At 41.5% G+C, this 15400-nt stretch overlaps 2 protein-coding genes across 2 annotated transcripts in view; one reads left to right on the top strand and one right to left on the bottom strand.

The window, feature by feature from the left end:
- Positions 1-15400, top strand: part of UPP2 (uridine phosphorylase 2) — a 454968-nt gene that overhangs the window by 85630 nt on the left and 353938 nt on the right. The window lies entirely within an intron of this gene.
- Positions 1-15400, bottom strand: part of CCDC148 (coiled-coil domain containing 148) — a 262434-nt gene that overhangs the window by 3600 nt on the left and 243434 nt on the right. Inside the window, exons 13-14 of the mRNA XM_082395299.1 lie at positions 4505-4622; positions 2254-2394 (exon numbers count right to left, since the gene is read on the bottom strand). Coding sequence (XP_082251425.1) covers positions 2254-2394; positions 4505-4622 — 259 coding nt within the window. The remainder of the gene's footprint in view (positions 1-2253; positions 2395-4504; positions 4623-15400) is intronic.

Raw genomic sequence — 15400 nt, 5'->3', positions numbered from 1 at the left:
CTGCTTTTCCTTCTGAATTCTTATATGGTTAATGGCAGCACCACCTAATGATTATAATTTACTGAATTACTACTAGGTGCCAGACAATATTCTAGGCAGTTGACATTTATTATACTAATCCTCACAAGAACCTTACAAATTATTGTTTTACAGATGAAGTAAACAAGACATAAAGATGTTAATAGCTTACACAAGTTCACACAGCCAGTAAATAGTGGATGTGGACTTCAATCCAAAATGCAGGCTCTTCTCAATATCACTCACTGCCTAGTTTAGAATCACCCTCACTTTCATTATCCCCATCCTCTTCTCAGCCAGAGCCATCCATGCCCCTGCCAGGCCACCCTCCCCCCACTCCACGCCACTTCTATGAGGGCTCCACCATCTTAAAAGGACCTGACTCCACCTCCACCAATTTTCCATTCAGGACACACTGCTATAACATAAAACTGATTATATAATTCACCTGCTTCAAAGTCTCACCTCTGCTCACAGGATAAAGGTCAAAAGTCTTAGCAAGTAAGATCGACTATACTTTTCACAGTCTGACCAGAATTTATGTTTCCAGTCTCATCCCCCAGCACCCACCCTTACCACGTACCTTACACTGAACACATACCGGTAAGGGCCTCTTTTTACCCTCTTCTGCTTGGTGAAGCACTTATTTCCTCAGCCCAAGTACCTGAAAGCTTTTCAGCTTCTGACTTCAATTCTTTGTAAGCCCAGCTGCCCTCCCCGCTTTGGCTTCTGGAGATACCCGTGCATTTTCTAATTAATCCCTCTCCCTACACCCACCCCTCCCCCCAGTCCAGTTTTGCTGCTGTTTGTTTTTAACTTAAATTATCTGGAGTGAATTCTGTTACTGCTGCCAAAATTCCTCAACTAAGATGGAGCTTAGTTTCCCCTTTTCCATTTCCCTGCCTTCCCATTCAGGGTTGCCCGTTCACTCCCGTCCTCTTGCCGCTGCAGCCCTTAGCCGGAGGTGATATCACCCTAGTGGAGTTATTCCCGTGCCTGCTACTTTCCTTCCCAACCCAACTCCCCTGCTCACTTCCTCCACACAGGACAAGTTTATCTTGCTCAGGATGCAGCCCTGGCACCAGGCTCAGTGCCAGATACAGTATATGTTCCATAAATATTTGCCCAATTAATATGTGAATTGTTCATCTTTTTATTCCCTAGCAAAGCATGCAGCGCATAAAAGAGGCACACTCGATTTATTTGTCAGTGAGTGAATGGATGAAGTTTCCTGTTTTTTAAATAATTAAATAATAAGCATTTAGCTTTTCTTAGATTTGTAAAGTTAACAACTACTTTCTCCCTTAACTTCAGTGATATCCATTCATTCATATGTCCTGGCTCCTTCTCTTCCATCCACCCATCTAAAAAAAACTTTTAAAAATCCTTTCTCAGTTATAGAAACAGATTAAAATGATTCAGAAGTTCCTAGAAACAGTTAAATAACCTCTTAATACCTTTTCCCACAGCAAATGTTTCATCATTAGCTCTGATACATTATCTTCTGTTCATTTTAATTTCAGAAAGCTTCCCTCTGCTTTGTCTTATCAGTATCATTAGTTGTTTCTTTAATAGGATTTATGTTATGCATATAAAAAATTCTGAATATGATAAATATTTAAACAAAATACAGTATTAACACAACTTTAAAATTCTATAAAATTACTTTTTAGATTAAAATAATTTTCAATGACAGATAACATTTTCACATAAAGTATTTTGTTCTATGGTCACCTATCAACTATTTTATGTTAAGAATTGTTGGGCTTCCCTGGTAGCGCAGTGGTTGAGAATCTGCCTGCTAATGCAGGGGACACGGGTTCGAGCCCTGGTCTGGGAAGATCCCACATGCCGCGGAGCAGCTAGGCCCATGAGACACAACTACTGAGCCTGTGCGTCTGGAGCCTGTGCTCCGCAACGGGAGAGGCCGCGACAGTGAGAGGCCCGCGCACTGCGATGAAGAGTGGCCCCCGCTTGCCACAACTAGAGAAAGCCCTCGCACAGAAACGAAGACCCAACATAGCAATAAATCAATCAATCAATAAATAAATCTTTAAAAAAAAAAAAAAGAATTGTTCAGTAATTATGTGCTCTCATTTAGAAATAAAAATTATGCTAATATGGATGGTATTTAAATGTAAATATTGAAAATAATTTGTAACCCAAAACACACACTTCTACAATTCTTATCATCATCATGGCTTTTGCATCAGTCGTGCTAATTTCCATAATTACCTGCTGTTCATTGTATGTATTCAATGTGAAGAGTGGCTTTTGAAGAATAAATTCTTCTTCGATTCCAATACCCATCCTCGCTTTTGATGCCATCGTGTCGGACATCATTCTAACAGGATCAAACTGAGCGACAATAGCAACCTAAAAGAAGAAAAAGCATGGCTACTTGGAACAAGATACAAGCACAATGCTTCTGGGCAACATTATTAATGTTAATGTCCATTAAAGTTAAGAAATTTTATTAAAGATTACATAATTACAGTTATGATTAAATTTAGATAAAAATTTCTTTTTGATCCAAAGTCAAGGGAAATTTTATATAGAAAACCCACATATTCAACGACCTTGAAAGTAACCAAAAGTAGAAAACATTAATTTTTAACCACTAGCAATCTACGGCCATGGTAACAACCCCATGAAGCTTTCTAGAAAGTTTAATCTGATTAAGCTGAATGTAGAGCATGTCATATATGGGTAAAGTCATGTGTGTTGTTGGCATTACTGAGCAAGACAGGTGAGTTTTCATTGTACCAGGCAACTAGATTTCCAGGGACTGTTAAAAACCATTGTTTCCCCTTCCACTGAAAAACTGCAGAGTCATTTCAACCCGAATGCCCTTGTCCTTTATGATAATCGAAATTGTTCAAACCTGTATCCTAATGAAAAGAAGCCACTAATTTTGTAAATTATATGCACCATTAATAACACCTGCCTGTTAATTCCTAAAATCAAGAATTAGCATTAAGAAAATGGCATTTTTAATGCCATTTAGAAATTGTAATGACATAACTGGGGGTTGAACATACTTTAATTATTATAGGTTTCCTAGCCAAAATGTCTTTTACTGTAGTTCTAAACACTGATTACAGATAACGGGCACAGATATTTCCTCTTTCAAAGGGCTCACAGATGGAAAGAATCCTAATCATATGGACTCTGTAGTTATCAAAATTATATTTTGAACAAGAATGTGTTTAGTAAGAGTGACATTAAGTTTTGTCTCCCAAAGGCCATGGTATATCATTATTTGCTAATGACTGAATAATTTAAATTTTGTTGAATCTAAGATGACCAGGACTTAAATTCAAAGTATAGGAATATATTTCTATAATCTATTTTATAAAAGATGATATAACAGTTGTATGCATTTACACTTCCTCTATACTAAATATTTCATTTAACTAGACTTCCTTGGTTTGAATCCAGTTTGACATTTACTAGCTATGTGACTTTGGGGAACCTCTGGGCCTCCTCAGTTTTCTATGAAGTCGGAATAATAATAATTCCTACATCATAGGGTTGTGGTAGAGATTAAATGAGGTAAAACCTAAAAGCATTTAGAAGAGGGCTTTATACTTACTAAATATTCAAAAAATGTGAATGCACATTACTACAAACTTATGAAGTAGGTACTAGTATTATGATTCCCATTTTTCAGAGGAAGAAATGAAGCTCAGGGAGGTTAAAAGACCTAAGTTTCCTCTGCCAGTAAGTAGTGAACCAGGCTGTACCAGTTTTGAAGGACACCAGAGGCCAAGTTCTTCCCCAAGATTCTATACTGCCTTCACCGACAGAGAAGGGAAACCTGACAGTCATTTACTATCAGCTGGGAAATGGTGTCAATGAAGACTTTAGAGCTTGTGAGTTGAGCGAATCACTTTCAGGTTAAAAACTTTGAAAAATTACCAAGTAAAACTATTTTATCACATTTCCCAAGGTCTTAAATTCTTGCTCTTGCTGACTACTACCTTCAGAACTTTTGCCTACTTTTACGAGCCAAAGCAATGGGAGACTTTTATTTCTCCACAAAAACAGTATTTTTTAAAAGTGGTTTTTAACCTGTTTGTTGACTGTGGGATGTTTCCAAACAGAGGTTCCTACCCTAGGGAGGATTATCTTGCTCAATCTCCACCACGTTTTTTCGAGGAGAATAAAATCCTTCGGCTAGATGCAGAGTTTCACTGCTGTACATGGATACTATTCAGCTTATAAACTAGAGGTAATATGGATGCATTTAAATCTTGGGAGAGCTATTTTAAAGGTGCTGATAAAATTCTTTTAATATACTAAGAAACTGGAAATGGTTCAACATAAATCTAATTGCTCCCAGCAATGAACACCAGTGTCCCAATTTGGGGAAGTTACATTTTATATAGCAGATGTCATGAACTAAGCCCTAGTAATAATGTCATTAAGAGCACTTAGAAACATTTTTTTAAACCACCCATGAAATTTTCCAAATTAAAAACACCTGTTTCCTTAGGGCTTCTATTCGCTTCTCTCTCTCTGCTTCTTCAAGTGCTTCTTGAAGGGTCACTTCTTTTTTCTCCATCAAACGCTTTTCCAATAATTCTTGTCTGTATTTAACCCTTTAAAAATAATGCACAGGAAAGTTAGGAAAACATCATGATAATGGAGATTACGTGGATAGGCGCATAGGGACAGAAGGCATCTCAGAAGTGACATCACTGTCATACTGTTTTTACTTGCTTTTGGTTGATTTCTCATATCAAAACAATAAAGGATGCCTGTATAAAATACAATTTACAATAATTCTAATAACAATCATAGAACTGCAGGTCATGGGGCAGGAAAACATGGGGTAAAATCCAATCTATCTCTTCATTAAAATCTTTGTATGAACTGTCAGCTGCCACAGCTGCATCTAATCCAACCCAACAGATGACAGCTTCACTCTCATTTCAGCCATCTTCTGGTAAGTTCTAACACAATTTGAGATGTTAAAAAGGCTATATTACTGATTAAATATACATAATTTTAGAAACACTGGTAAATAAAATACTAGAATAATATGCCCAAAGTATCTCAATTACTAGACTTTAAACCAAACTCTATACTGTTATTCATAACTATGTGTGTGTGTGTGTGTGTGTGTGTGTGTGTTAAGAAACTTTGAAAATTGCACTTTGACTGTAGATGGCAGCAAAAACATGACTTTCCCTTAGCATTCTGTTTCCATCCCCCTTAACAGCAGATATTAAAACAGGGCATATTTAAATACCTGTTTTAATACTCCCAGGTTCATTTGGGTCTCCTCAGCTGCCTTTTCAGGCAGCCTCCCTAACCATCTTCTTGCTCAAGCTATTCTTCTACTGAATTGTAGAGATAAGATTTGTCTTTTCAAAAACAGTAGGCATCTGGGTTCTCGAGGGTGTAGGTGGCCGTTGCCTCTGTCTTCCATCATTAACGGTTTAGATTTAACTTCCTCTATGACATCAGTCACAAATGTGCTTTACCCTTAGTGTGCACACCTGCATTTTCCATGGATATCCCTTCGCTAGACCCTTTTTTATTCTGAATCCCGACATTTACTGAGGTGTTCACTAGGCACCAAGTCTTGTGCTAAGGGCTTTACCTCTTTTAGCTCAATTAGACTTCACATGTTGGGGTACCACTATTGATCCCATGTTAGGGTATCACTATTGATCCCATTTTAAAGATAAAGAAATGGAGGCAGAGACAAATGACGTAAATTGTCCAAGCTCTCACACCCAGTAAATGGCAGAGCCTGAGGTCAAACCCAGGCAGACTGGCCCCAGGGCCCATGCGTACTCCTCACCCTCTCACCCCCATGCAACTAACCACTATGCTCTTCTCTCTTCTCCTCCCGACAGCTCCACTCACCTCACTGACTTATGAACACCTACTGTGTGCCAAACCCTGTGCTAGATATTGAAAGCACACTGAGAAAACGACTGTTCTTAAACAGTTTGTGGTTTAACAGAGACAAAGACAAGCCCAAGAACTAAACAAGGTATACAGTGTCTTCAGAGAGGTATAAATAAGGTCCACTGAGAATTCAGAGGAAGGTGCGATGACTACTTGCTGGGCTGTGAGAGAGACTGGTGAGCTTCAGCAAGAGCTCTTTAGAGGAGGCAGCGTCTGAGCTGGGTCTGGAGGACTAGAATTTGCAGAGGTCAGGAGACACGGCGGCCGAGGTGGGGCAGAACAGTAGCCGGGATGGGGGTGAGTCCAGGGAGGCACTCGCACTCAGGGTCCTGCACGTGCGGCGCTGGCATCCCAGAGTGGGCGACTTCTTCAGTTTTGCACCCCCGGGGGCCTCACATGCCCCACCTCGTCACAGCCCTGAGCAGGAAAGGGTTCACGGTGGCTAGAACAGAACAAGTGGATGAGCAACGACAGAGAGGCCCAGAAAAGCACCGGGGGGCTGAACCTGGTAGTTACATGGTCCCCTCAATGATTTGCTCGTGGGGAGGAAAACTCTTTAAAATCAGGTTGCTCCTGAGGCTGGCACTGAAGAAGGTGCTCTGAGAAAGGAGAGAAGGGAAGCAGGCAGCAGATGCTTTTCGAGGACAAAACCCAGAATGGGGTTTGGAAGGAAGATCCTAGGCTCCCTTGATGGCTGTGGCTGTTCTCCACCATCATCTCCCATTTCAGGAGTCAGTACAGTCAGCTACATGGATTAAAGGATCTGCAGACCAGATTGCTCCCCTTCTTTGCCGCCTCTCTGTCATGGAAAGCTCTATTTCTCTTTCCCTCCATTTTCACTAAGGCATGACACAACCTCCCTAATGAGGTTCTACTCAGTTTAAGCACTGAGTACAAGCTAAGTGAACTACTGTGAAGGTTCAATTAAAAGACACCCTGGGATTTGACAATTACCATATGTTAATTCTCAGAACTTTTGAAAAGTTTCTCTTCCTCGGGATGTACAGGTTGCTTTGTCTGCAGCAAAGTTTTGGCTGCTTTGTGGGAAAGTAACAGTTGTTTTATTTAGAGGAGCTTGACTAGTGAGGAAGAGGTTGCAGAGTGAGGCATTTGAGGCTGTGTGGTAAAGAAAGCTGGCTCATGCTTTACTTTGAGGCTCACTCATTTCTTCAACAAAAATTTGAGCACCTCTCTGCATCAATCACTGTGCTAAGCACTGGTGATACAATTTCAACACAGGAGACACACTCCTGTCCTCACAGAAGTGACCATATAATGCCGATACAAAGACCCAGGCAATTATGACACAGGGGGACTGTTGCTCTGATGGGACAATGGGGCAGAGGTCATGGGAGAGGTACCTTTGCCAGACTTGGGGCATTCAGGGAAGCAACCAACAGGAAGTGGTCTGAATTTCAGATCTAAAAAGGGAGCAGGAATTCTCCAGATGGGGAGAGAATAGAAAGAATGTTCTAGGTAGAAAAAAAGAAATGGCAATATGAAGGCCCAGAAGGTGGGAGAGCACGGTACTTTTAAAGAACTGAAAAATATTTGGAATGACCAAAAATGAAAAAGGTAAGGTGAGGAGTGCCAAGAGCTGAGGCTGGGGAGGCAAGAGAGGCCAGACTGCGGGGGCTCTGCAAGCGTGAGGGCTTTGATCAGGGCAATGGGATCAGAAAACTCTCTCCTATAATATGGAGGATGGACTGCAAGGAAGCAAGACCAGAGAGAATTATCCAGATGCAAGTTGATGGTTTCCTGAATTAGGGCAGGGGGAGGGGTGCTGGTAGGAGTTAGGGAGAAGACATGGATTTAAAATTTATGTAGAAAATAGAATAAGTAGGACTCGTTAGTGTTTTTTATGGGAAGAGGGGAGAGGAAGTTAAGGTTTCTATCTTGCATGATGAACAATGGCATCCCTCACTAAAACTGGGGACTTAGAGAAACCGGGAAGGGAAGGAATTAGGTTCAGTTTAGACACAGATCTGCCGTCATAAGATCTGGACAGGGATCGTTATCAATGGCATGGGATTGAGTCCGAGGGACAGATGGCACCAGCCAGGAAGAGACTGTAGAGTAAGAAGGAGAGGGAGGCCTTGCATTGGTTCCCAAGGAAACAACTTTTTTTCCTTCTTTTCTATATATATTTTCAGTATTTATAAATTTTATATCATTCATTCATTCGTTGGCTGGGCGCCCACTCTGTGCCAAGCACCGTTCTAGGGTGGGTGATCCATGCTGATTAAAACAAAAAAACCTGCTCTCATAGAGTTTCAATTCTAGACATATATATTTATTCATCTATTTAGAAGTTTAATTTCTTTTCAAAAGGCAGGGGATATTATCAGTTTAATTTCCCCACTCTGCTACAACCCAAGGAAGCAACTTTTAAGAAAGGGGCAGAAGAGGAGGAAACTAGGAGAATGAGGAGAAATGGTGGCAAAGAAGCGAAGGAAGATGGGAACAGCAATGTCACATGCTACAAATCAGTTATAATCTAAGATAATCATTGGATTAAATAACAGGGAGCCATTGGCGACCTCGGCATTAGAGAGGTGGCTGAAGAATTAGCGGGAGATAAGGAAGTAAGAGGGAGCAGAGACAACCCCTTCAGTAAGACTGATGCCAACGGGGAGGAGAGAGGCAGGGCAGTGCTGGTGGAAGCTGATCACAGTTGCATTGGCTCCAAAGTGATGATCAAGATGACTCAGACTGGGCTTCCCTGGTGGCGCGGTGGTTGGGAGTCTGCCTGCCAATGCAGGGGACACGGGTTCGAGCCCTGGTCTGGGAAGATCCCACGTGCTGCGGAGCGACTAGGCCCGTGAGCCACAGCTGCTGAGCCTGCGCGACTGGAGCCTGTGCTCCGCAGGGAGAGGGGCCACGATAGTGAGAGGCCCGCGCGCCGCGATGAAGAGTGGCCCCCACTTGCCGCAACTAGGGAAAGCCCTCGCACAGAAACGAAGACCCAACACAGCCAAAAATAAATTAATTAATAAATAAAATTTAAAAAAAAAAAAAAAAAAAAAAGATGACTCAGACTACCATGAAGATTAGCCAAGGGAAGATTTCAGGAAACAGACACACTCAAATTCTTCATTCTTAGAGATGTTATCGTTTAAACTCAAATAATAATTCACTGTAAAGGGGGAAGCTCTTGGTACATCTTTCTTTTCCCAGTCTGGATAGAAAAATGTCTTTGCCTAAAGAGAAGTGATGCAGAAAAACTCCTGGGAGAAAGCCAAATACTCACATATTCATGGGGAAAGAAAATAGCAACACAGTAAAGTCAATCATTTGGAAAATTTTCCACATAAATACCTTCAGCCATTTGAGGTAGCAGCTTTTCTCCAAATTAAACTGTTCTATGAAAGTCAATGTCAGGAAGTGGCAAAACTCAATAGTCTTTAAGCTCTGCACTGAATTCCCAAACAGGAATCCTAGGTTCTTCTCTCAGTCTGCTTTATGCTCCTTGAGTTGACGAAGGTTGAGAGTGCGGCAGAGGAGGCCTTTTCCACTCCTCTTGGGGGAGGAGAAGCATCATATTGTTCAAAAGCAACAGCTGCTGCAGAACCAGGCACAGCATTAACAATAATCTGAAAAGGATTTTGTTTAAGCCTCTGGACCTGAGTGTAGTTGAAGGGACAAGAAGCTTTCATGTAGAAATGGAGAATTTATGTATAATTTTGGATAATTTTTATGTGTGTATTGCACTCTAAGAGATGAGTATACAAATGCAAATGGTTTGGAAACACCACGAACTTCAGTAACAGCCTCCCTTTGCTTTAGTGAAACTTCAGTAAGAACTGGGCAAAATATTAAGTACAAAATCTTGACCTCCCTCCTATCTGGAGACACAGGTAACTTCAGTCTAAAAGGAAGCTACAGCAAACAAGAGGGGAAAAAAGACTTCAGAATAATTGCTGATAGTGGGAGGTTCTACAGTTTTTGTTTGTTTTTTTTAAAACTTAAGCAGTAAATAAAACAGCATTAACAACACATCTTAATTCAATTACTCTAACCAGTATGGAACTCCCATCAAAAATGTTTCAGGGAAGTAATTTGCCCTACTGAATTAGAGGCAGTTTCTAAACAAATCTGCTACTTCATTTTTAGGTGATGTGGCTTACTCAACATTGAACAAGAAATCTTTAACAGGCACACTCTGGAGGTGCTATTGCCACAGGGGTTTGAGCAGCAGCAGGGTGGTGAACCTGCTTCTGCCTGCTGGGAAATCCAGTTTCGGCTTAAACCCCACTCAGAAAGTTGTTTTGCCCACCAAGCAAAGAGAACCCCTCCGTGAGCTCTAGGGAACTCCAACAGGGAAGAGTGCGCAGATCAAAACATAGGCAGGCCAGGTGGCAGCACCTGTCCAAAGGTGGAGGCCTGGGGGAGAGGAGGTGGAGAAGCCAGCCCAGAGAAAAGAAGGGAGATAACATAACCAGTGCCGGTATTGCGCCTCTAACGATCCGGGTGATGAGACTCGACTCAGTGGGTGTTCTGGCTAAGGGCATAAGCAGAGACCAGTTCCTGCAAATGTAATGTGAACCCTGATACAAAGCAGTGACATCCTGGTACAGATCAGCATGGGACAAGAACAAAGAGGATTCACAGAGAACCCGCAGAACCACAAGGAGATGAACTCAAGCCAACCCCAGAAAAAGATACTATTCTTCTAGCTCAGAGTGCTTACTGGTTCCTTTGTGCGGTGTAAAGGCAAGTTCCTATTGGAACTCCAGTCTTTAATTGATTAATTCAATTAGTCAACAGAGTTACTTGAGCACTTACTATGTGCCAAGCACTGCCCCAGGTGCTCAGGATAACAATAGTGAAAAATAAAAACCAGACAAGATCCCCCCTCTTAAATCTTACGTTATTTGTGGTTTATTCTATATAAGCATGCTTAAATTAACATCCTAGTAAAATACATAAAATTGTTTTAATAAATTATTTTTGAATTTATCACAAAGTCCTAAATTAAAGAGCTCCTTCTTATATTGCTCTAAAGCGACAGTTCTCAACTGTGACTATCATTGGAATTATCGGAACTTAGAAAAAGTTCTGATGCCAGGGCCCCACACCACTCTAATTACATCACAATCTGGTTCGGGGGCTCCAGCATTGGTATTTTGTTAAAAGTTCCCCAGGTGATTCTAATGAGCAGTCTGGTCTGAGTGCAGCACCACCTGGCCCCTTGGGTCCCTAATTTGCGCTAATGTCAGGATCACCTGGAGGGCTTGTTGAAGCGCAGATTGCTTGACTGCCTCCAGAGTTTCTGATCCAGAAGTAGTGAGGCGGGGTCTGAAAATCTGCATTTCTAAGAAGTTTCCAGGTGATGCTGGTTCTGCTGGTCTGGGGACCACACTTTGAGAACTACAGCAAAGATAAATATTTTGATTAGAGGGACTCTACCTGCCTACTGTTATCAAGACAAAACCAGATACAAATTACTACCCAGATAGGGCTTCTTATTTATGGTTGCATGTGCTAAACAGTTATATGCCTCAGGATTGACCCACACTAGAAGTTCCTGCTTTCATGCTACTGACGTTCAAGAGCAGAATCTTTAATTTGTGTCATATTTTAGATTCCACATATAAGTGATGTCATATTCCACTGTATATATATACCACATGTTCTTTATCTATGAAACAGAAACAGACTCACAGACATAGAGAACAGGCTTGTGGTTTCCAAGCAGGGGTGAGGATGGCAGAGGGTTGGATTGGGAGTTTGGGATTAGCAGATGCAAACTATTATATAGAGAATGAATAAACAACAAGGTCCTAGTGTATAGCACAGGGAACTATATTCAATGTCCTGTGATAAACCGTAATGGAAAAGAATATGAAAAAGAATGTTTATGTATATGTATGACTGAATCACTTTGGTGTACACCAGAAACTAACACAACGTTGTAAATTAAGGGTACTTCAATTTAAAGAGAAAAAAAAAGAGCAGAATCTTTCAACCCCATCCCACCCCCATGACTCTAACACACATGGATGACAGGTTCCCTCAGTGGCAGTGGTCCGCCCCGGCTTGGGTCAGTGTCAGTGATGGGTAGTTGCAACAATGGCTGTTACTGAACCTCTTTCTTTCCCTCCAATGGACAAAACACTGGTGTATCCTGATGACAGTTGAAAATCTCAGACTCCTGGTGATATTTAAAGGGTCTGTTCAGTAAAATCAAAGAAGGAAGAAACAACTTGAAAGCACTTCAGCTATGAGCCACTTCCCTTGGGAATAGTTCTTGCAACTCCAGGGGGGTAAATATTTTTCATGCTGGAAGTGAAAACCCATAAATAAGAGTCATGTACATTTTCCTGTTGGTTGTAATCAGTTCCAACCTAGCCACCTGAGTTCACTTGAGTTAGAAATGCAGAGATATAAACAGTTGTGAAACAAGGACTTAAACCTGGGAATCCAGACTATAGGACAAGATGTGCGGAGAGGGTTACTGAAAGAATGTTGCAAATATATTAGCCCTTGCCTCAAGTTAGTGCAGAAAGACATCTCTGCCACGTTTATCCTCCTCTTTTCGAACTACTCCTAACCCTTTCCATCTAGTTTTCAGTAATCCTTTTATATCCTCACATAGCCTCAAAAATTTCCTAGAATACTCCTTTCCAACAGCATTTCAAGTAGGGTACAAGAAATAAAAGATGCATTGTCTATCGGGAATTAAAAGCAATAATAAAAGCCTGTCTTCTTTTTTTTTAATCACCATGCATCAGCAACTCTAAACAAAGTTAGTGATAAAAACTCCCTCCACTGGAGCATGCAGCCCCATCTCACTGACTCTGGGCTGCTCCTTTCAAATGTTTCCCTTAACTGAAAACCAGTGCTTCCCAGGTGATCCTACTTCCATTGTTACCCTTTTACAATGAATGGTAAGGGAAGAAGGCTAGCATTTTCCTGGCTCTCCAACAATTCCAGAAAAGTTTTATCCATTGACTTGGGTTAGACCATCCCCTCTCTAATAGGGTTCTTGGGATCAACTACTGGCTTCCCAGGTCACTGCCCGACATTTCCTGAGGGTTATTCAAAACTCCACTCTTACAGTTCCTTGATTCTCCAGCAGCATTTGCTTCTCCCCTGCTTCAACAGCCCACTCCTTAGACCAAACTTGGAGCTTGGCATCACCTATTGAAACTGTGGGTAATCATTATCAAATCCATTTCGCCTGCCTTCACTAATCAAGGTCATTTTAAGACTTGCATGTTCTCCAAGCTGCACGGAGCCTATACAACAAGATGTTTACCTGAGTTGTTTTCCGGGAACTAGGAGTCAGGTGTGTCTAGCTGGAGCTGAGCTGGTTAAGACTGGATAGGACCACCAACCCTCCAACTGAGCATGCACGAGTGTCCGCTAGGTGACCTTTTGATGTCAGAGAGCTGAAAACTCCACCCTCAGATCGTGCTAAGCATCTCCATTTTTGAACATGCAAAGGCCTGTAGCTTAGTTACATGTGAGCAGAACGATGATTGCTGCACCTTTTTCCAGCCAACTTTCCCCATGCTCCCTACACCTCAGACCATCCTGCTGCTTTATTCTTTATCCCACAAATACCCGGAGCCCCTTGCCTCTGGGGAGGGGGCTCTGAGACTTGTTCTCCTGTCTCCTTACTTGGCTGCTTAGCTAATAAACGCTCTCTTTGCTGCACACCTCTGGCTTCTCAGCGTTTTGCCTTGCTGCCTGTCAGGCAAAACGAACCTGGTCTGAGAACACCATTTCCCCGCCAAAATTTTACACTGAGGGATTCTGTTCTGACTCCAATCTCTAGGGTCACCACATATACTGATGAAGGCTGCATGCTGCATAACTCTAGGAATGGACTGCCTTCCAACCTCCCATCCTTTTTATGTTCACTCATTTAAACTTACTCAACCTGCTACTACTTTAGCCTATCAGGCTCTCCATTTCTCAACAATATTTATGAACTATGAACTTTGTGCCAGGAACTGGGCTAGGTCTTTCCCTCATGTAGTTTACTGTCATTCTACCTCTTCCTTTTCTCCCAGGCTATGAGGCACAATCAGATTTTACTTAATTCTCTCTCCAGCTTTGGATCGATGGGCCTATCTCTTCAAAGGTATTATCATTAATATTCTTTTATTGTCTTCTTTTCTTTCCACATCTGCTCTGACAATTTCCAACCCTCATTCTTCATTGAATTTATTATATATTTGTGAGGTTTGAACCTTACCTAGACATTTAACACTCCTCCAGAATGATTTTATTTACCCCAGCTGCTTGATAGTCTCCCTCTTAGCAGAGAACCTCACCTCCTATTTTACTGAAAAGGCCATAAGCGTTCACTTTCCCTACCATGCTTTGTTCACTTCCAATCTTGTCAGGACTCATCTTTATTCATCCTTTCCTCCTTAAACCTGGGCTCTTAATCCCATAAACCTAGTCGTCTCTAGGTCCTTGCTCCAGAAGTGAATCTTTTCCTTTCCTATTTCTTCAGTCTTTCTCCCCTCCATGGTTCCTTTTCTTCTGCATACAAACTTCTTCAAATGGGGAAAATACGTATCTTTCAACTCTCTCTTTTCAGCTACCATCCTCTTTTTCCCTTCCCGGCAAAATTTCTTAAGTGGAGTAGCCATACTTTGTCTCTAATTCTTTGCGTCTGATTTAGTCCAAAACCCCCTGCAGTCTGGCCTCTGACCTTTCCACTCTGCGGAAACTGCTCTCCCCAATGTCTCCAAATTGTGAACTCAGAGCCTTCTTTTAAAGCTCCTCTGACTTGACTTAACAATGCCTGGTACTGATGACCACCTCCTTCATGAATGCACGTCCTATTTCTGACTGCTTTTCCTCATGTTTTACTGGCTCCTCCTCATCTGTCCACCCAAGTTTCCAACACAAATCCTCTTTTTAAATCCACAATTTAAAAACATTGTCTGGGAAATATGACTTCAGCTACAATCAAGGCATGAATAGCTGCAGCCTCCAACTCCTTCAAAGCCCCAAATCCTTTGATCTTTTATTTTTTCTCTATGTAATTTCAGGATTGACTTCAGTTAAGTCCCTCAAATTTAACTATATTACAGTGATAGTTAAATGCAGAGCTTCTGCCTTAATGGGCATTTGAGCTTGGTATAGTGTTGACATCCTTTTGTGAAAACTTAGGAACAAACCTAATGACACACGGCTAAGTAGAAGTCTGGAATTTCTCCCCAGATCCTCTTAGAAATGAACCACCGTGGCACCATGGGTACCATGGACAGGGCCAAGATTCTGCCTAGCCAATTATTTTGGGTTCGCTCTAATCCAAAGGCTGAGACTTATGTTTCCAATGTTTAATACCTTATAACATGGCTGCAACACCATGTTTAATACCTTATAACATGGCTCCAACACCATTTGTTTCAGGCTGCAACAAATTTTAGCCTGAAATATTTATAGTACAGTTAGTCACTTCAGCTACTTAAAAATCATAGAATGTATAACT

The sequence above is a fragment of the Balaenoptera borealis genome, assembly GCF_965194805.1.
Source record: "Balaenoptera borealis genome assembly, chromosome: 6".
Classification (NCBI taxonomy): domain Eukaryota; kingdom Metazoa; phylum Chordata; class Mammalia; order Artiodactyla; family Balaenopteridae; genus Balaenoptera; species Balaenoptera borealis.
Note: the sequence above shows the minus strand (reverse complement) of the source record. Positions and strands in the feature narration are given on the sequence as shown.